The sequence below is a fragment of the Gorilla gorilla genome, chromosome 2 (assembly GCF_029281585.2).
Source record: "Gorilla gorilla gorilla isolate KB3781 chromosome 2, NHGRI_mGorGor1-v2.1_pri, whole genome shotgun sequence".
Lineage (NCBI taxonomy): Eukaryota > Metazoa > Chordata > Mammalia > Primates > Hominidae > Gorilla > Gorilla gorilla.
The window spans coordinates 14,302,376-14,323,998 of record NC_086017.1 but is presented as its reverse complement, the minus strand read 5'-3'; the positions used below and the strand labels follow the sequence as shown (position 1 = coordinate 14,323,998).

General features: G+C 42.7%; 1 protein-coding gene across 1 annotated transcript in view; it reads right to left on the bottom strand.

The window, feature by feature from the left end:
• ITPR1 (inositol 1,4,5-trisphosphate receptor type 1) overlaps positions 1–21,623 on the bottom strand; it is a 354,018-nt gene that overhangs the window by 320,749 nt on the left and 11,646 nt on the right. The window contains exons 3-4 of the mRNA XM_063703566.1: positions 10,021–10,128; positions 5,513–5,583 (exon numbers count right to left, since the gene is read on the bottom strand). Coding sequence (XP_063559636.1) covers positions 5,513–5,583; positions 10,021–10,112 — 163 coding nt within the window. The 5' untranslated portion in view covers positions 10,113–10,128. The remainder of the gene's footprint in view (positions 1–5,512; positions 5,584–10,020; positions 10,129–21,623) is intronic.

Sequence of the window (21,623 nt, the reverse complement as noted above, 5' to 3'; positions counted from 1 at the left end):
TAGGTGGGTTCCTCAGATTAAAAGAGAGAATTCAGAGGAAGTACTTTGCACAACATAAATGCTGTATTAACATTGGCTATTGTAATTTATAATGTGGGTCTGTTTCTCCATGAAACTCTAAGACTCCTGAAAGCAAGAAGGAGTGTAACTCATCTTGCCCTGCCATCACCAAGGCTAGCAGCTGGTACACAGTAGGGCCTCAGTGCTGGAGGTCAACACTCATTTTTCACAATACGTTTGCTTAGATTGGACTATGATGCTTGAAACCAACTTCACTGGGAAAGAGAAATGTAAGATACTTATCTGGAACAGCCACATATTCAGTCTGTCTGATCCCCTCCCCAATTCATATAAACCACTTAGTGATAGAATAATGATTCCTTTCACTCATTTTTTCCTGCCCCAACTTCTCCTCATTTTGAACTGTAAGTTTCCCTTCGAGCAGCTTTTATTCTGAAACTAAGGGGCTCCCTGCAAAGTTAAAAGCTGCACATTTTGATATTATTGATATGGTAACATCTGTCCAACATCAAGAATTTGGAGCCATGACTGGCCTCTTGATGTGAACAGAGAAGATTAGGTTTTGAAAGCAAAAGCCTGACTGTTGCCTGAATCTTATGCAATAATGGCATGATCAACACTAAAGCCTATCTAATTGCCCAAAAGCCCAGTTCCCTTGTTTCTACTCCAACAACCCTGGAGGTGATTTATATTTAAAAAGAGCAGAGATGCTGGGAGCAAAATGAAGACTGGTTGTTAGTTTCCACCTTTTCTTTGTAGAAGATGTCTTTATATTTAGCACTGGGGAGCTGGGGGAGGGACTGGTAAAAGTGGGAAGAGGAAAAGATAATACAGATAAAGGAATTCACTAACCACAAAGTTTGTATTCCCTGTTTCAATCTGATGTTTGCCTTCTCTATTCTTTCAAGATTATGGGCAAAGACAACACAAATCAGGGAGAAGAAGAGGTTCTGCCTTACCGTCCATGGATGTTGGGGCTTTAAAATGGTACCATATTAATAAAAGAACTAAAGTTGCTGTATTATGCTAAGTCTCAGCTCTCCTCATCCCTTACGAGGACAATGATATTGTCCAAAATTCATTCAGATGAAAAAGATGTGGCTTATGTGAAACAGATGTGCAGCCAACCTTTTCTTCCTACAGAGGAAGTTAGAGGCAAGAGATACATTCAAGGAAATCACACACACACAAAAAAAGCAATTCACTTTGGAAATGTACTTACAACCATCAGAGAAAAAAAAGCAAGTGTGTTCGATGTTGAACTCTTCTATATCTACTGTGAAAATTAACAGCAACCACTCACTGAACAACTACTGTGTACTAAGCACTCTATTAGGCTTTTTATGCATATTATCTTGATAAGGATGGAATTGTTTGACCCTATCTCACAAGTGAGGAAACAAGCTGAGAAATATTATGGAATCTATCAAGGTTACTCAGCTTGCATACAGGGGCACTGGGGCTCAAATCCAAGCCCAGGGGTTCACGTGCACGTCCCCACCCACAAAGAATTTGAAGACAAAAAAAAAAAACAATATATGATTATTCTCATAAAATTAAACATGAGATTTACAAGTACCAGGCTCTGTACTAAGTACTGAGAATACAAAGAAAAGAATAAGGCTTAAACTCTTAACTAAGGGTCAGGCTCCCCCAGTACTAAATTCTTAACACACAATTAATCTTCTCAATGACCTTATTAGATACCGCCTATTATCCTCTCCCATTTTACAGGTGACAAAACCAAGGCTGGCAAAGGTGAAGTAATCTGTTCAGGGTCACACAGCAAAGAATTCACGGAACTTGGATATGAACCAGGAAGCCTGATCCAAGAGCCTCATTTATTAACCATTAGGGCTGCAGATCTCAGGAGCTCACAAAATTAAAGATGCAAAGTCAGAAGCCATGGGGAATATTGCATAAACAGGCCTTGGATTTCCATTTACTTAAGAACAGGTTATGATGGTTCTCAATATAGGAAATAACTTGGCAAGGAAACAATGGAAGCAAGAGCAAACCCAAATGACTACATGCAGCTCTGCTGATTGCTCAGATAAAGACTCCATCATCCCATTCGGCTGCTTGCCAGCATCTCGCATTTCCATATGTGTTTGTTAAACTCTAGGGTGCAACGAGTCCATGAGGAAATGGACTAGAAATGCCTCCAAATTGCCCAACTGCCCTATGCACAATTTCTAAACATCAAAATGACTTCAGCTCCAAAATACACTTATATTTGGAAACGCTGCAATTGCTTCCAAAAGAGAGATCTTTCTCTTCATTTTAGAAAAAAAAAAAAAAAAAAAAAAACGTCAAAGTATGCTGCACCGCAGTTGAAGGAATGCTTTGGAAAATTTTTTAAAACTCACTGCCCAAGTTCCACGGTGGAGAAGCAGATCTTTCCAGCACTGAGGCAGCCTGCAAAGGCAGAGCTGCCTAGGCCCCTCACCTGGGTGCAGGGGACCTCTGGTTTAGCACATGGAATTAAGGAAGTCCTGACCTACATTCCCAAAGCCTGCAGCAGAGCTTGTTTTGAACCAGATTTTCCCACAAGGACGAAGCATCTCACAACCCAGAAACCTTTATTTTTAATTTAGGGAGAAAAGCACTCAACAAATCAAGTCACTGTCATGTGACCACCTGTAGAACCAGGCCAGACTGTAAAAGGAGTCTGCTTCCTTCCAAATAGCTTCTGTCAGACTATTACTGTTATCTCAAAACAGTCACTTCAAATCAGCCACCATACATACATCCAAGCACCAGGCACCTTTACAATCGTGCCAGAAAAACATGTCTCCTCCAACTTCCCCTGCTATAGTCCTATTCATTTTTAACATTCTAACCCTGTATTCAAACAGTCCCTGGTTCATTTGTGACAACATGAATGAACCTGGAAGACATTATGCTAAGTGAAATAAGCCAGGCACAGAAAGACGAATACCACATGATCTTGCTTATATGTGGAATCTAAAAAGATTGAACTCCTAGAAACAGAGAGTAGAATGGTGGTCACCAGGGGCTGGGGTGGAGGACTGAGATGTTGGCCAAGGGATACAAATTTCAGTTAGGAGGAATAAGTTCCAGAGATCTACTGTACAACATAGTGACTACAGCAAATAACAATATACCGTATATTTGAAACTCACTAAGAGTAGTTTTTAAATGTTCTCACCAAAAAAAAATAAGCATGTGAGGTAACGTATATATGAATTAACTCAATTTAGCCATTCCACTATATATGCATATTCTAAAACATCATGTTGTACACCATAAATATATGTCGATTTAAAAAACAAAATTTTAAATTATGTGCATGTATTTGTAAAAAACAAATAGCCACTAGTTAACTTCGTACAGTACATTACAATCTCTCCCAGGTTCATCTCCCAGCTCCCAAGGCCTGTATATAGAACAAGATAAGAGCTCACGCTGGACCCAAGCAACGCCTTCCGGACGCATATCCCTCCCCTTGGTCCCAGCTGCAAAAGCAAAACCTAGATCAGCTCTTCCCTGAATAACAAAGTTCAGGTTTTATTAGCCTAGATTTCACTAGCCATGGTTCTTAACCTCGGCAGCACAAGAGAAACACCTGAGAAGCTTTCAAAAATCCCAATGCCCAGTTAACTCAAAATCCCTGAGCTGGATTCAGCTATCGGTGTTTCTGAGAGTTCTCCAGGTGATTTCCCTGTGCAGCCAAAGTTGAGAACCATGGCTCCCACTCCATCCGTCACCAGCCATGTGACCTCAGACAAGGTTCTTAAGTTCTGAGTGTATCAATCTCTTCCTAGGGAGGGGGAATGGCTCCCTGAGCTAATGCAGGCAGAGTGCTTAGCACAGGGCCTGGCACAGTCAATTGATCTTGTCCCTTTTAATATTCACAGTGGGGAAGTAATTCTATGAGTGACTGAATTATGATCATTGGACGAAACATTTCATTTTTACAGCACTCAAGATTTTGTCTTGTCTTGGAAGGAAACATGAAAGAAGGATTGAGAAGAAAAAGGTGGTGGGGGCAGTAGCCGCCTTGGGTTCCTCTTACAACTTGTATCAACAACTGTTATTCTCTCTCTTTTCTTTAACAGCCTCCCCTACCCCCAGCCATCCTCAGGTGAAAACATTCTCCTGATTGTCTCACGCCAACTGGATGCAACTCAACACCAAATGTCTTCCAAATGGCTTTTCTCCATCTGAACGTCTGCGTTCTATTTTATTCTAATTTACTTAGCTTTTATCCAAAAAAGTCAAACAGTTTCTAAACCACTAAACAATAAGAACTTAGAACTCGAGTTATATAATCTGCAAATGGCAAGATTTGAGCCCTTTGGGACTGAAGTCATCAGTCAAATACCTAACCCAGTGGTTTTCCGCCCTGGCTGTAAAGAATCATCCCCAATTCCAGAGGTTACCTTAATTGATAAATAATTTAATTAATAAATAGATGTTAGGGCTCTATAGTGGATCCCTAAGCTCTACAATGGAGCCCCAAGCATCTGTTTAATTTAAAGACTTCCTCAGATGATTCTAACATGTGCCTAGAGCTGAGGACCACTAACCACAACAACAAAAAAGAAAAACAAATGTTTATCATCTAAGATACGTATTTCAAGGACCTCCTACAATAAGCTACCTTTGGAGAAAGATACCAAATTCAGGAGGCCTAAAGAAAATACTAATTTGGGTAGAAAAGCTGCCCTGCCTATGTCTTGTTTTTGTTTTTGAGACAGGGTCTCACTGTGTTGCCCAGGCTGGAGTACAGTGGTGCCATCTCGGTTCACAGTAGCCTGGAACTCCCAGGCTCAGGTGATCCTCCCAACCTCAGCCTCCTGGGTAGCTGGGACTACAGGTGCATGCTACCACACCCAGCTAATTTCTGTATTTTCAGTAGAGACAGTGTTTCACCATGTTGCCCAGGCTGGTCTAGAATTCACAGACTCGTCTAGAATTCCCAGGCTCTAGCAATCTCCACACCCTGGCCTCCCAAAGTGCTGAGATTACAAGCATGAGCCACTGTGCCCAGCCTGCCTATGTCTTTTAACTCAAAAAACAAGTGCAATAATTAAGAACGTTTCATTCCAGTGAGACAATCAGTGAGGTATCATTAGATACATCTTAAAGAAGGTATCTAAGAATATCAGCATCCCCAAACGGACAGTGAGATCTGCTGAAATAATGAATGTTCCCTGTGACTGATCCATAAATACTATTTGTTTGAAGAAATACCTGTACAAATGTAAGACTTTAAACTGAATTAGCACTTGTCAACACATATTCAATAGACAAATTAAGGACCCAGTAAAAGCCAACCCAATCTTGATACTAAATTTATGTATGCATTTTTCAAGTTGTAAAGCTTAGAACTGAAATCATACTCTGAAAAAAATACATAATAATTAAGCCTATTTTGCTTATAAACACACACACACACCAACAACACACTTCATGAATTTTCAAGTGAGTCAAGGTGACTACTCCAGGAAAGCCACCACCTTACCTCTGAATTTCTTAGGTGGATTGTTAAGGTCCCCGGTTTCTGGCTGTACAACACAACGATCATCAACCAGGCTGTAAAGAAGACAGATAAATGCTCTGTCAAGTGTATGAAAATGAAACTCTTAGCACTATGCAAAAATCAGATATCCCAGGGCTTTTCCTGCACAACATTTAGATTGCCATATTCTCCTGCCAGGAACTCTTTACACTAGAGGCTTCCTATGCATGGATCTAAACCTAATCCAAAAGCCCAGGGTTCTGCTCTGTGAAGGACACATTAAGGTTACTGTTTTCTGTGGCTCCTTTCCCATAACCATGTCCATGGTAGATCTGAGTATAGCATGCAAGGTGGCTGAAATCGCGAGACACAGCAAGGGGCTGTTGCATTCAACTAAGGGTAGCTGAGGAGCTGACTTTGTGCCAGGTGAATATGAGCCAGGCCCTTGCTCTTTGGGAGCTCAAGGCTAGTGCAGGAGCCTTAAGAACAAACTGATAAGGAGAATATAATCTAAGGGCTATAAGAGAAGGAAGAAAAAAAATACAGCCAGAAGCGAACTGTGCCTGAGGTCATCTGAGAAGCTGCAGACAGAGGAAGTTCTAATGGAACTACTGGAAGATTCGAAATAGATGTTGGAGGCTAGAGGGGAGCGTTTCCAGGTGGAAAGAACCATGAGCACAAACTCATGAAGATATGAAAGGACTCTGGAGCATCAAAAGCAACTAGTGGGGAAAGTACAAAAAATTACAAATAAATAAGCTCACATTACATAAAGACTCAGTATTTAAAGTCCTGACTGCTAAGTCTAACTTGCACAATTCTTTTAGAAGAACCACTTAAAAATATATTTTTGAACAGATGAGGGAACTGAGACTCTGAGAAGTTACACAACTTGTCCAAGCTCCTAAAACTGGTACTGATAGAACTGGCTAATCTTCCAAGTGACCACAGAACTTGCACTTGTTCCCAGCTAACACACCATGGTTTTCCAGGGTTCCTCCATTCATCTGTGCTGCCTCCTCTTATCCCAAATGCAAGGTACCATTAAATATTCAGCCTTTACCCTTACTGTTCTATTCTCCAAGATTCCCTTTTGCCTCCTGAAGTCCTGCCTGTCTTTCAGGACTCAAGTTAAGAGCCCCACCTTCTCCACAAAGCCCCCCCGCAAGCTTCTCCTGCTCCAGACACTCTCTGCCTCTCCCTCTCTGTCCTCCCAACCTCACTGACTGAGACTCCAAAGGGGCACCAGGCTACCAGCTCCATGAAGGCCAGAAGATGCCCAAGGCTGGCAGCTCAGTATCTATTTGGTGGGTAAATCAAAGTGTCCATGGTACCCCACCAGCAGTTTGCCTCCTTCAGCTTCATGACACAAGACCTCACTGTATAAACAAGAAGGACAGTGTAGCCAATGGCCTGAGTTCTCATGTAAAAATCAAGAGCAGAATATACATATATAAAGCCACCACCCTAAGCTCCTGTAAGTATAGTAATGCCCCCAGAACTAACATAATGCTTGACAGAGTGGGCTCAGAATCCAAGGTAGGGCTAGGTTAATAAATCATCAAGCCATGGCCAGGCGTGGTGGCTCACACCTGTAATCCCAGCACTTTGGGAGGCTGAGACGGGCGGATCACGAGGTCAAGAGATTGAGACCATTCTGGCCAACAGGGCAAAATCCTGTCACTACTAGAAATTCAAAAATTAGCTGGGCATGGTGGCAGGCGCCTGTGGTCCCAGCTACATGGGAGGCTGAGGCAGATGAATTGCTTGAACCCAGGAGGTGGAGGGTGCAGTAAGCCAAGATCGTGCCACTGCACTCCAGCCTGGCGACAGAGTGAGACTCCATCTCAAGAAAAAAAATAAATAAATAAATCATCAAGTTCTCAAATGGAGAGGAAGTGGTAAGAGGAGCCCCAGTCAAGCTCAGACGACAAATGAATTGTAGATGGCACTCTGCCACCTACTAGCGGCATGATCATGACTGTGGCATTTTACCCCTACCGGTCTCAGTTTTTTCATCTGTAAAATGAAAGTTGGTCTCAGGGATTCTTAACGAGGGGGATGTTCATCAGACTTATTGTTTCCAAATATACTGACGCCAGGACTCTGTCAACCCAGCTTACTAAAGCTGTGCTGTAGGATGAGGCCCAAGAATCCTGCCCGTCTTGTTTTTATAAAGAGACAGGATTCTTGCTATGTTGCCCAGGCTGGTCTTAAAAGCTGGTCTTGAGCCCCTGGCCTCAAAGGATCCTCCCATCTCAGCCTCCCAAGGAGCTGGGATTACAGGCGTTAGCTACTGCACCAAGCTGAACCTTTATTTTTAACAAGCTAAAAAGGCAATTCAGAAGCATGCCACTGAGTAGTGTGCACACACACACACACTTGCCCTCCAAGATCCTATTGGAGTTCTAAAGTTCAATCAGTAGATGAAGCCATTTGGAGGTAACCACCATCTATATAAATGGGATGGGGCTGGAGTGCTACACAGTGAGTCCCATAACGACTGGCAGTCACTCACTGTAGTCCACAACAGGTCCTCCATAAATATTAAAAACAGGAAGGGTTGTCAAACTTTCTTTCCAACCCCATTTTTACACTGCTATCCTCAAATATGTGCAAGCAACTGAGAAAATAAAGTATTCATCTCAAGAAAGTATTAGCAACCCAAAGTTCAAAAAGAAGCCCTCCTCACTTTAAAAGGGCAGGAGGGACTCATCATTAATTTGTTTACAATGTTTGAGGAAAATACTTAAAAAGCACCTCATATGATTTTAAAGAAGAGATGCCCTGGAAGAGAAAGAAGGTACTAAGATCTCGGGGGCTCAGGAGGCACCTGGGTGACTGGGAAATCAAGACCCCCAGGGGAAACATGGGAATAGAGTGGGATGAGCTTTAACCAGGCATCCAGATAGGGGCTGTGCACAGTCAAGGAGAAGGGAGAGCTGTGGGCAGACAAGGAAGCTGGAAAGAGAGAAGCTGGCCTGCAGAGAGCAACTGTTGGCAGCCCTAGCCTTGGAGTCTGGAATTTTCTGAGCTGTGAAATCTTGGGCAAGTGACTTTGCCTCTCTGAAGCTCAAAAGTTTTGCCTCCACAAACAGCAATGATGACAGTGTTCACCATAGACAGTTGTGTGAGGATTAAGGAAGATGTAGGCACAGTATTTAGCATAGTGCCTAGCACACAGCAAATACCCACTGGGCTCATTTAGTGCTTTTCATTTATTACTGTTGCTGTCATTACCGAAAAGAAGAGGGTAAAAGAGTCAACCATAGACGATGAAAACAGGAAGGAGCCAACCATGAAGAAAGGAGGGAGAGTCAGAGGCAGGGCAGAAGGAGGCCTCTTTGCCAAAAGCCACAGAAGATAAATTGTTAAGGGTAGGTCCATAATGGAGAGAGGTCAAATGTAGAAAGTCACTGGATCTGGTGATCAGGCAGTCATGGATGACTTCTTTTTCACTGGATGACATTTGAAACAAAATCTCTCTACAGTGGGAGCACAAGTCTAATTGAGCTATAATTCTGTATCTATAATAATTTGCTCCCTGAGTATGGAGTAACCTGCGTGAGAGCCTAGGAATACTCATTCTGCACAAATACCAGGAAACAAGCATGCTTTAAATAATAGCTATAATTAAAAGGAAGGTCTGGCTGCTGTAAAAATGAGGTTCTTGGAAAAGCTGCTGGTCTTCCTTCCCCCAATTTATTTGAGACCAGCTCTTGCCAAATTCAACAATGCCACCCCGGGGCCTCACTACTCCTTTCTACACAAAGACAATATAGACCATTTGTAACTATTTTGGAGTTAACCATCTTGATTCTCCATTCTGCCTCTGTCTGCCTTTGGGACTATTTCACCTCTCATTTCCTCTTCTAGACAATAGGCGTAGGAGGAGACGGGAGAAGATAATCAAATGAGTACATTATGAAATATATTTATACCCTTAAAAGTTGTATAAAGATTGGGGAAAAAGCACAAAGAGCAAAAATCTGATTTATAGAACTTTATGCAATTTATAATTTTCAAATGCATACAGCAAATGTAAAGTAGGAAACGTCTGCTTCAAAGAAAAGAGATAGGCAGCCCAGGAGGTTTGGTCTTTGCTTATATTATAAAGGAGTCACTATTTGAAAAGAAGAGCCTTTACAAAACTAAAAAGCACTTCTCTGGGCTCTGTAAATATTCATTTTTACACTTTATTCCATTTAAGCTATATTCCACAGTGGAATAAAGGCACTCTCCCTTTTATATAGAAAGGAAAAGCAAATTTTAATAAACTCAGAATAGTGTCCTAAATAATGAGGTTTTGCTCTTTCAGAAATATACAGAAAATTGTGTTTTTGTATAAGAGATTAAACTCGGCTAATATGAGATTTGGTGTTTGTGATTTCAACCGCACTTAGAAAGCCAAGTAAAACGGTAACGTTCTTATGTTAGAAAAATCACAGTTTTAAGCTGATGTTATGATGTCTTAAACAAATCCTGCCACACAAGAAATTGCATGCTCTTACCCCAAGGTGCTAATAAATCCATTTGTCGATCCCTCTGCGTACAGAGAACAAATGTCTCCAATATGTAGGAAGCTAGACATTTTGTCAGACATGTCTTTCTTGAAAATCCTAGACAAAGTAAAATATGCAGCATTGTTAGAAGAAAAGAAATGTTCAGAAGGGGAAAAAAGTCACTAAGAGTTGGCTTAGCTCAATTTTCCAAAGCGCCTTACTTAAAAGTCAAATTTAAATAACAGTTTGACAGGCAGGCGATTCAATGAGCCAAGTAAGGACATATGCAACAACATTTTTTCCCCGTATATTATCTAATTTCAGGATATTCCAACCACAGTAACATTTGTTTCTAACAAAACCGTGCCTGAATCAGATTCTACAAGTTGAGGACCCTTGATAATAAAAACTGCAGTGAATAGAAAGCCTGCAGGGAACTCAGCCAAGAACGCTGCAGTGATTAGGGAGTTACCTGGAAAGTCTGACTTATGAAACATTAACATATTCAATTTGCTTCAGGGAATGTTAAGTCAGAAGGAAACACCTGGTATAAAAACCTGCTTCTGGCAAGGCCACAGTGCCTGGGCTAAGGTACCAAAGCAACAAAATGGCATTAATAAAAGGAAACCTGCTAATAAATACCACAAATTTCCAGCAGCCTTTTAGGCCTTTTAAGAATTCCACAACTGTATGCACGTCACCCAAATGCTACTTAAATGTCTTTCCTTCTCATCCTTCACCAAGAAACACTTCCAGAGGATGAAAACCCTTTAGACAGTACCTGGCCCAGATCCTTCAGTATTTGGATAAGAATAATAAGGTTCCCTGCCCAGGAACACACAGCTAGCTAGAGGCAGTCTTAGAAAAAGCTCTAAAGTCTCAGGAAATCTCTACATAGCCCAGAAATCATTAAACACACAAACACACACATAAATATCAACAAAAATATTGATGTGACTCCTAGAAACAGCTTTCATCAGGGCCATAAATATTGAGGAGTGGGAACCAATTGTAAAAAGCTAAACTGACAATTAAAAAACAAACTCAGTTACGTGGGAAGACTGTGTGCTGGTGTGGACTGCAGCTAATAGCCCAGTGTTTCCTCAGGCATCTGCTGTGGAGACGCCCAGGGCAACCCAGGTTTTCCCAAAACCCCTCCTCCAAACCCAGACCCCTTTACACCCCTTTCCCCATCAATTTACTCGACTTCCCCTTCCAGAAGCCATTTACCCCACGCAGTCACAAGAGTTGTAACAGTGTGGAACGGTATTGTGTCTCCTTCAATTGCTTTCTGGGTGCCAAGTTTTCTTTCAGGAAGAATTATGCAGCAATGATCAGCATGACACTTCAGGAAGCAACCTACCACCTTAGCAGGAATGTCAGTTACTGAAAGCATACTTATGTTAAAGAACCTCAGTTCACTGCTTATGAGAAGCTGCAGGGAAAAGCTAATTTGTCATCCCCTTCCCTCCCCTCCAACAACCCAGACATTGCAGGAGAGATAAAGAGCATTTCATTAAACATGAACTTATTTATAGAGGGAGACAGCAACTGAGAACACAGAATAAACTCTCAAACAAAAGAGCCAGCATCTCTAGACCTTGAGGGAAGATACACAAATAATGTACAGAAGGACGGTTTGCCAAGTACCACTCTCTAGAATCATGTCAGTCATTGTTTAATTCTTTGTAACTACATATTTTATATCTAAAGGCAAACCAATGTTTTAAACAGCATCCAGAAAGGCGGCACAAATGGAAAACATCAAGGGGGATTAATATTTCCCTTCTGCGCTTATATTATAAAGCTTTATCTTAAAGGGTCAGGAAGTCAGCATACTTCCAAGACCAATTATTAGAAGGCAATTTGTTTGAATTTTGAACCAGACCAAATTTATGTCTGTACACCCTGGCATCTCGAAAGGACACCAGGGAATTTCCAAATGCAGAAGAGCAGGTATGTGCTCCGCAAGAGGACTAGGGCCTTGTCCAGTGTGACTAAGGCTCTCCTTTCAGGATCACCCTTCAGATAAGCATTCAGCCCTAGTGGAGACTAGGCCAGAAAATGCCTGCTGTTTTGTGAACCATCACCGCCACCTGGATACCTTACTGAAAGATTCCAGGCCCTTAATGGGAAGAAGCAGACAATTCAGTGTCCTCGAGTGACAAAGCATGATGTCCCCCATGTTGCTTGCAGCTGATCATTGCAATAGATATCTGGACATTGCATTCCTACAGCACGGTTCTGCATTATTTTCTTTTCTGATAATAATAGCTGGCATTTATTAAGGATTTCTCATGCCCACCATTGTGCTGAGTGCTTTACAAATGTTCTCTTAGTGAATCCTCATGACCACAGCAGGAGGTAGGAACTACCATTATTGCCATTTTGTTGTTGAAGACACTGAGGTGTAATACAGAGAGGTAAGATCCCCACATCACATAAAATTAGCAAGCAGGAGGACCAGGGTTGTTACAACCCAGGTCTATCAGACTTTTTTTTGTTTCAGACGGAGTCTTGCTCTGTTGCCCAAGCTGGAGTGCAGTGGCACGATCTCAGCTCACTGCAACCTCCACCTCCCGGGCAAGCGGTTCTCCTGCCTCAGCCTCCTGAGTAGCTGGGATTACAGGCACCCACCACCATGCCTGGCTAAACGTTTGTAATTTTTGTAGAGATGGGGTTTTGCCATGTTGGACAGGCTGGTCTTGAATTCCCGGCCTCAAGTGATCTGCTTGCCTCAGCCTCCCAAACTGCTGGGATGACAGCCACAAGCCACCGCACTCAACCTAGGTCTATCTGATTCTTCAGTGGAGGTGTTTATCAACAGTGATCCTGGGAACACAGGTTAAAATGTTAAATGTTCTTATACTCCAGATGATTACGGAGAACTGAGTTTCTTATGCACAATTCTGTTTTCTAATTTTTCTACCACAGCTCTGTAATACTTTCATAAGTCAGAAAAATAATTAGGCATCTTCTAACCAAGATACTTATTAAGTGGCCGAGATAAGTGAATAAGTAACCTTTAGCTACATTTTACATCTCCCCCGGAAATCACAGGCCAGTCCACCCACCACAGCTAATGATCCTCTGGGCAATCTGCCAGGGGTCCCAATTAAAAACAACCAAAAAGTAGGGGAGGACAGATCCTTCCCCAGGGGTCTCATGTGATAATTCCCCTCACAAAGGACTGGGCAGAAAGCTTGCTGGTCTGGCTAGAAACCTCTGGAGATCTCCTCCGGCCTCCCCTTAGTGAACTGGAGGAAGGAGATGGGGGGAGGAGGATAGGTTTTAGTGCAATTATCAGTGATGTCCTGGAAGGAAAAACAAAGGCCGGGAAAGTCAACAGAACAGGCCTCTGTGGTGTGGAGGGGTGGAGGTGGAAAGTCCGCCCCAGAAGTGATGGGCCTAGGAGCAATCTTCTGGAAGACTTCCTGTTGTTCAGAGCTGGGTGGGAGAGCCCGCCTCTTTATCTGATCGTGGACCATTTGTGCCTGTGAACTTCTAGCAGCTGCACTCAGGACTCCTATGTCACTCACACCATGACAAGGACCACCTCAGAGAAAACAGAGCTGGCGCCAACCTGCCACGGAGCTGCGGAACTTCAAACACTTACGGACACCCGGGGCTCTGCTGACAAGCCATGCCTGACATACACGAGGGCAGGCTTAGGCACTCAGCTTCCGCACTCCACCCTGGCTCTCTGCCCCTAAGCTCTTATTATTATTATCATCATCTAGCTTGTTATTAGGAGCCCACCGCCACCTCTCTGCTTTCATTTCCTCCTCTGTTAAATGGGGATAATTTAACTTCAAGAGGCTGTGGTGAGCAATGGGTGAAATAATGCTTGAAAAGCACCTGGTACAGTGGCTGACATACTTGAATTGATCTATGCTAGTTATTTTTATTTTTCTTCCACGAGAGATAAGTGGAATTCTGAAAGATTCCAGGGCATCAAAATTTAAACTCAGTAAAGGATCCCCTGTTTAAAAAGTCAGATGTGTATCATAACAAATGAACTCCTATATGACCCATGATGACAGATTTTACTTCAGGGAAGATAATTTATCCTTCCTAATTCCCCTGATGAAAAAAGGTGAACAATAGCGAAGTACACTCAACTGCCAGCCACAGAGCATTCTAACCTTTCAAAAAACACAGAATCACGGAATAAAAGTTGGAAGGAACCCTGTAAAGCATGTAATTCCACCTCCCGCCCAATAATGAAATCTCCCCATCGCGCTGCCTATGGATGGTCTCACCGGGCAATAGAGCCTATTCTATGTTCAAACAGCCTTGTTCAGACAATTACTCCTAAACCAGGCACAGTGGCTCATGCCTGTCATCACATCTTAAACAGCCAAGGTGGGAGGATGGCTTGAAGCAAGCAGTTTGAGACCAGCCAGACCCCATTTCTACAAAAAATAAAAATAAAAACACATTATCAGGGCATGGTGGTACACATCTGTAACCCCAGCTACTTGGGAGGATCACTCGAGCCTGGGAGCTCCAGGCTGCAGTGAGCTGTGATCATACCACTGCATTCCAGCCTGGGCAACATAGCAAGACCCTGCCTGTGAAAAAATAAAACAATTACTCCTGTCCCCTCCCTTAGCCCCACAAAGGACAGCCGCCTCCCAGAACTTCTGCTATTCATCTGCCCTCTGAAGCATCTAAGACCTCTGCATATGTGAATGCTATCTAGATGATTTCTCCTTAAGGCTTTGCTTCTTTTCACAAAGCATCACCATCCTCCCCGCAATTCCTGACGCAGAATGACCTCAAGAGCACCTCTCAGCCCATGGCAGGCAGGAGCTGAGGCTCCAGAGTCAAAGTGCCCAGGTTCAAACCCCAGCTCTGCCACTTACTCACTGAAGAACTTCAGGCAAGTTCCAGAACTTCCCTAAGCCTCACTTTTCCCAGCTGTAAAATGGGGAGAATAAGAGCACCTACCTCAGCAAGCTGACATAAGGTTCAGCAAGACGGTATTTATAAACACTCAGCAAAGCATCTGGCATGAAGTAGGCGTGCCATCAATATATGCTAGTACTATTAGACTGCCACCCACCACCATTCTGATGGGTGGAAGCACCTGTTAAAACAGGATTCTTCCACGGTGGCTTTGGCCAAGGCAAAGAAAGGTAGATCACTGCCTCTGGGAGACACTGTTGCAGAGGGAGGCTGTGGCAGCTTTGTTGAGCCTCACACCACCCTCTGGCTGAGCTTCCCTTTGACCTCTATTGAAATTGCTCCCTGAGCTGTGCGTAAAAAAAAAAAAAAAAAAAAGGGCAGGGAGGATTTGATTCTATTCCCAAGAAAGGTGCAAATAAAGAAAAAAACAAATGCGGAAAGATCTCCTTGGGGAAGAGAAGCCAGAGCTGCTCTTCAGCATCTGTATTGCTCTCTGCCGTCTCTATACCTTTCCTGGTCTTCTCGTCCACTCTGCTGGCTCCAGTCACTGTTACGTGAAGAGGATTCCCAAATCTGTCTCTCATGTCCCACAGCTACTAGAGTTTTGCTCCTAGCAGCTCACGGCATCTCAACGTACCAAAAAGAATTTACCTGCCTGCCCAACCTGTTCCTCCTTCATAGCCATTTCTCAGTGACCACCAGCAAAGCCTGATGGCTCCTCCAGTCCTCCCTCTCTCATGTTCCCTGCCACAGGGCCTTTGCCTGTGCTGTTTTCTCAAGCCCACAACACTCTCGTCCCTACCCCACCCCTTGCTCTAATTATAGCCAAGTCACCCTCCAGCTCTGAATTCAACTACCATTTCCACCAGAAAATCTTCCCCATCCCCTCAGATGAAGTTAAATTCCACTCTTATAAACTCTGCACCATGGATCTCTCCTTCTCAGCCTTCATCTCAGTTACAAGTTCACATTTACTTGTGCAATTCCTGTCTGACACCGTACAAGGCACATGCTGTATTCTAGAGATCTGTGTGTGATGTGTTTTATATACAACTGTATTCCAAACACCAATGCCTAGCACATAGTAGGTATTCAGTAAATACCTGTTGAATAAATGAATGAAAAAGTCTAATCCAGCATCGATTTTTGCTGACTTTAAGCTTTACTATATCTCTTGACTCTTCTAGCTCCCTTGCCCCTGCTAACCTGAGTCTCAGCCAGTATCATTTCTCAACTGGACTCCCTAAGGCCTTCCTACTCATTTCTCTGAATCTGTCTTTCCTCCTCAATCTATTCTGCATACAACATCCAGCATGATATTTTAGAAACATAAATCAGACCATATCATTTCCCTGCTTAAAACCTTCCAACATCTCTTTGGAGCTCTTCATGATCTAGCCCTGCCTACCTTGAGCCCTGCTCTCCATACTCCAGCCATAATGATTTTTTTTTCCAGGGCCCCCACCATGCTCTGTTCCCTGGGCCTTTGCACATGCTGTCTCTGCAGCCTGAGACATGTCCCTCCCTCTCCCACCACCACTTGTGGCTAACTCCCACTCACCTTCACAGCCCCAGTTTGATGTCTTCACCTCTGGGAAGCCCTCTCCGACCTCCCAGATCTGGGTTATGTGTTTCCAACATACTCTTCTATACAGCAACCTGGGTCCACTACCACTGTCCTAACATTGCTTATTCACTTGTTTGTTTGTCTTCTCCACTAGACTGCAAGCTCATGAGGGCAAGAACCTCAGTTGTCTTCTTTCCTGTTGCATCCTAGTACCTGGTAGTACCTGGGATACAGCAAGCAGTCAAATATGGGTTCAATGTCACTTTAGTGCTGTTGTATCTGCTGCCTAGAAGAGTTTATACTGGTTTTGTTTTTTAGAGTCGTGGTCTCACTCTGTCACCCAGGCTGGAATGTAGTGGTGCAATCACAGCTCACTGCCGCCTTGACCTCCCAGGCTCAAGTGATCCTCCCACCTCAGCCTCCTGAGTAGCTAGAACTACCGGTGCATACCACCATGTCTGGCTAAGTTTTTTCATTCTTATTTTTGTAGAGACAAGGTCTCACTATGGTGCCCAGGTTGGTCTTGAACTCTGGCCTCAAGTAATCCTCCTGCTTCAGCCTCTCAAAGTGCTGGAATTACAGGCATGAGCCACCACACCTGGTTTGTTTTTTAGATGACTGTTCTCCAAAACAAATTAAAGCCAAATTTACAGTGTTAGATCAAGAACAGAAACCTACTTGGCCCTTTTCAATAGATTTCTATGAGAAATTTGGAAGCAAGAAACAAAATATCTAACTTTTATCCCCATTGACCATCCCCTCCACATGTCCAAAATGGCTTGGAGTACTGACAAGAGTGTACACTTGGAAACAGACTCAGAACATGTGAGTCTGAATTCTAGCCTCATAAATTGCCAGCTGTGTGTCCTTAAGCAACTTCCATAACTTCTCTGAACCTCAGCTCTCTTATCTGTAAAAAAGGGGGCAACCTTTCATATTTCTCAGGGTCATTGTGAGGAGTAAACCAAATAATCCACATAAAGTGGTCAACACAATACTTGGCCCTTTATGCTCATTTTCTGTATGTCTGAATGAGTCTGAAATGAAAACATTCATTTTTGTTCCTTCAAAGTCTTCACTCACCTCTGTCCTGTGATTCCTCTACTTGATGAATGTTGCTCACCTGGTCAATACTCTAGGAAATACATCTGGAGAAACAAGGATCCCAGAAATGTTTAAATCCTCTGTAAGCCCACGAGGTGGCTGATACTTGGACAGCATCTCCAAAGTACTGTTGTTTTTCAGTACCCAAACTCACAATACCCAAGCTGGCCAGACCTCAACTCAACTCCCCCGCCTTCTAACATCAATCTAGGTCCCCTGCTGGCAGTGGGGGTGGTGGAAACCTCTTCAAAGGGATAGTAATTCAATATTTAGAACCTCTTCCACTCTGGTGTTAAAACAGGCCAAAGCACAGCCTCACTAAAAAAGAAATATGTTCATTTAATTTTAAGCAGCAGCTCAAGATAGGTTTGGAATTTTTTTTTTCTAAAAGCTTTTAGTGTGATAGAAAACTCACTCATTTGACTGTGGCAGAAAACTCACTTATTGAAATTTTTCCATCTATTAGTTCTCCTGCACACACTTAACTAATTGCATTACATTCATTAAAAAAAAAAAAAAAAAAAAAAAAAAAAAAAACCTTGATTTTCGCCTACACAGAATTCCGAATTTAAAAGTTAACAACTCCTGAAACTGAGACTAAAGTAGAACACTTCATTAACCAAGAAGTTACCTAAGGGATCACTTAATATTCAAGGGTGGACAGCCTTGGGAGGAAATGAGAAATTGACTTTATACTAGTTAAGGGACCCCAAAACCACAGACCTGCCAGTTTTTACCAAGACACAAAGACAAGTCTCCTACGTTTAATTAAGATGAAGCCGCCTGGCCACTGGGGCTGAACAGTCTGACTTTCAGTAATCGGGTGGCAGGGGAGTCCCACTGACAGTCTGACCTTAAATGAAACCCTTCTGAGCATGAGAGTCAGGTGCTTTGGATCCCCTGCCATGCCTGCAACCCCTCGCCCCGTCCCCACAGTGCACCATTAATTTCCTGATGACCTGGCTCCTCTGTATTTTACCACACAATTACCTTAACAGTGAAAATCTTATATATCACTGACCCAAGACACATGCAAAACACTCCCCAGAAGCCTGAATTTGTAATCATTTAACCTCCTTAAACAGTGAAGCTGGCTAGCACAGAATATAGCTCATCTATTATTAAAAGCTTCTACCCTGGTTCCTTAAACACCAGTTATGACAGAACCTAAGAGCAATAAGCATCAATCTAATTTCTGTTGTAGGACACAACTTCATCTGAGGCCAAAAGCTACAAAAAGAACGAAGTAAGTGTTGGAGACTAACAGTTATAAAGGAAGTTGCACTTGAAGCTGCTGTTCTCAGACACAGAGAGGAACCTATGCTTTATAATTTTTTAATGACCCATCCCACTGCAGAACTTCTGGACTGCTTGGTATAATCTTGCTCATAAGAAAAAGATGAACGTAGGACAAGTACCACTAGCTTCCACATTCTCAGCGTTTCTTTGCATTTCAGGAGGAACTTTAGGAAGCAATTTTGTTTTACAAAAACAACTGAAAAGCATCCCCATGCATTTTTTTCTGAACAGAAAGATTTGATACAATACCCAGACTTAGAGATAGATGGTCGATTGCACCCTGTCACTTAAGCCTTCAATTTCTCCCTCTCTCTAATGTTCCATGCCACAACCCCACATTTCAAATCACCTATGTACTCTAGGAGCTGGTGGCCCAAGGGTCAGGAAAACTTCAAGGTCAAAACTATTTTCACAATAACATCGGGGCATTATTTTCATTTTCACTCAGTCTCTCACACATGTACAGTGAAGTTTTCCAGAGGCTGCAAGGCACATGATGTAACAGCAGACTGAAGACAGAAACAGATATATGATCTGTGAATCCGGCTATGTTCTGTGAAGCCAGACCTCAAAGTGATTCGCAAAAAAAAAAAAAAAAAAAAAAAAAAATTGCTACTCTTCTCAAAATTTTTGTTTGGGAAAATATTCTTATTGTTCATTAAAAATATGTCAATACATTAATGTGTAATTGGTTTTTAAAAATATTTTTTCAGTGTTCATTTTCTCAGTGTTAATTTCTAACATTGTAAATACAGACAGATGTAACTCACATCAACAGTTCTTTAGGGTCCTGAATTGTTTTCAGGCATGAAAAGAGCTCCTGAGAGCCAGAAGTTTGAAAACTGCTGCCATAAACTTTTCTTTAAGAGTTGTCCTGGCAATGACTGTGTGCTTAGGACTCTCACTGTATAAGTTTGGAAACTTTATATAACAGGATGAAAATGCAAAATATACAACTGAACAGCCAGGGCTCTAGAAAGTGAACTGTTCCATTTGAAAGTTAAATCTTCCTTCTTATCGAACATATTTATTGATACCTACCATATGCCACCCCTATACTAGGTACTGGGGATACAGATCAGAGCAAGACATACAAGGTCCCTGCTCCCGTGATACCTATATTCTAGTGAGGGCAGACAGACAGGAAACAAACAGATAAAACAAGCAAATCAGATAGTGATGAGTATATGCAAAAAATTAAAACTGGTGATATGATTAAGTGACAATGCAATTTTGGCTGGTCAGAAAAAACAAGATGAGATGTTTAAGCGAAGACCTGAAAGTCAAGATAGAGGCAGTCATGCAAAAAAAAATCAGGCGGAAGAGCATTTTAGGTAGAGCAAACGGCTAGTACAAAGGCCATAAAGCAGAAAAGAGCTTAGCAAATTCCAGAAACAGAAAGCCAGCCCAATGTCTGCAGCATTAATGGGGAAAGGAAGAAAGTACAGGTTAAAGACAGGGTAGAGAAGATAGAGCCAGTAGGACTTCACAAGCCAGGGTAAAAAGTTGGCCTTCTATTCTAAATGTAATGGGAAGTCAATCAAGTTACTTCCCTTATCTGGCCCTCAATTTCCTCATCTGCAGAATGGGGATAATGAGGGCTTATCTCATAGTTATGTTGACAATTACTTGTGAAAAAGAAAATATGCTTACTTAGCACATAGAAAGGGGGACGGAGGAAGCATTCCTATTCACTGTTATAATTCTACTTTCTAATCTGTTCTATTTTCTATTCTCATAAACTACTCTTTCTAAACTTCTTAGGCTTATAATCAGCAGAGGATCAGCTCTGCCAAACAGCAAAGTCCAAATGACAAGTGAATATACAAAAGGGACACATGAGATGCACTGACCTCAACATGTCAATGCCAACTCCAACAATGTTTTCCCCACTATTCCTAATAAAACCAGAACCACCAAAGCACAGCCAGGTGAGGAGTGAATGCCAGCATCTCACTCACACAGCACCCTTTGCGTCTATCCTCCAGTCGTCAAGCTTTGCCACCTAGCCCCAAAGCACCTGCATTTGGACAGTCATTCTTCTGCTAAAAAATGTAGCCAACAACAAGTCCATGAGCCTTCCCCATTCTTTCTTGGCATATCCACACTACCTCCACCTCCTAAAAAACAAAAGGCCCTTGCCAATGTCCTTTGGTGCTGGTTTTCTTGCTGCTTGCTTTAAAAATAATAAAAACCAAAAAGCTTCCTTTAGGCCAGGCACAGTGACTCATGCCTGTCATCCCAACACTTTGGGAGGCCAAGGTGGGTGGATCACTTGAGGACAGGAGTTTGAGACCATCCTGGCCAACATGGCGAAACCCCGTCTTTACTAAGAATACAAAAATTAGCCAGGCGTGGTGGCTTGTGCTTGTAGTCCCAGCTACTTGGGAGGCCAAGGCAGGAGAATCGCATGAACCTGTGAGGTGGAGGTTGCAGTGGGCTGAGATCATGCCACTGCACTCCAGCCTGGGCGACAGACGAGACTCCTTCTCAAAAACAAGGGGGAAAAAAGCTTCCTTTAAAGTTAGGCAGCAAAGAGAGGGGCTTACACACAGGGCTTTTGCTCAAAGCACCTGGCAAGCCAAGAGGCCATAAGGCAGTTGGCCCCTCAGAACCGAGGATAAGGACGAAGACAAAAAGGCACCGTTTCACTTTTTAGGTCAAGCAGCACCCAGCAGGGCAGGTTAACGATGGGCCGAGCCTGGCAAACCATGAGGTCTTTCACAGGAAA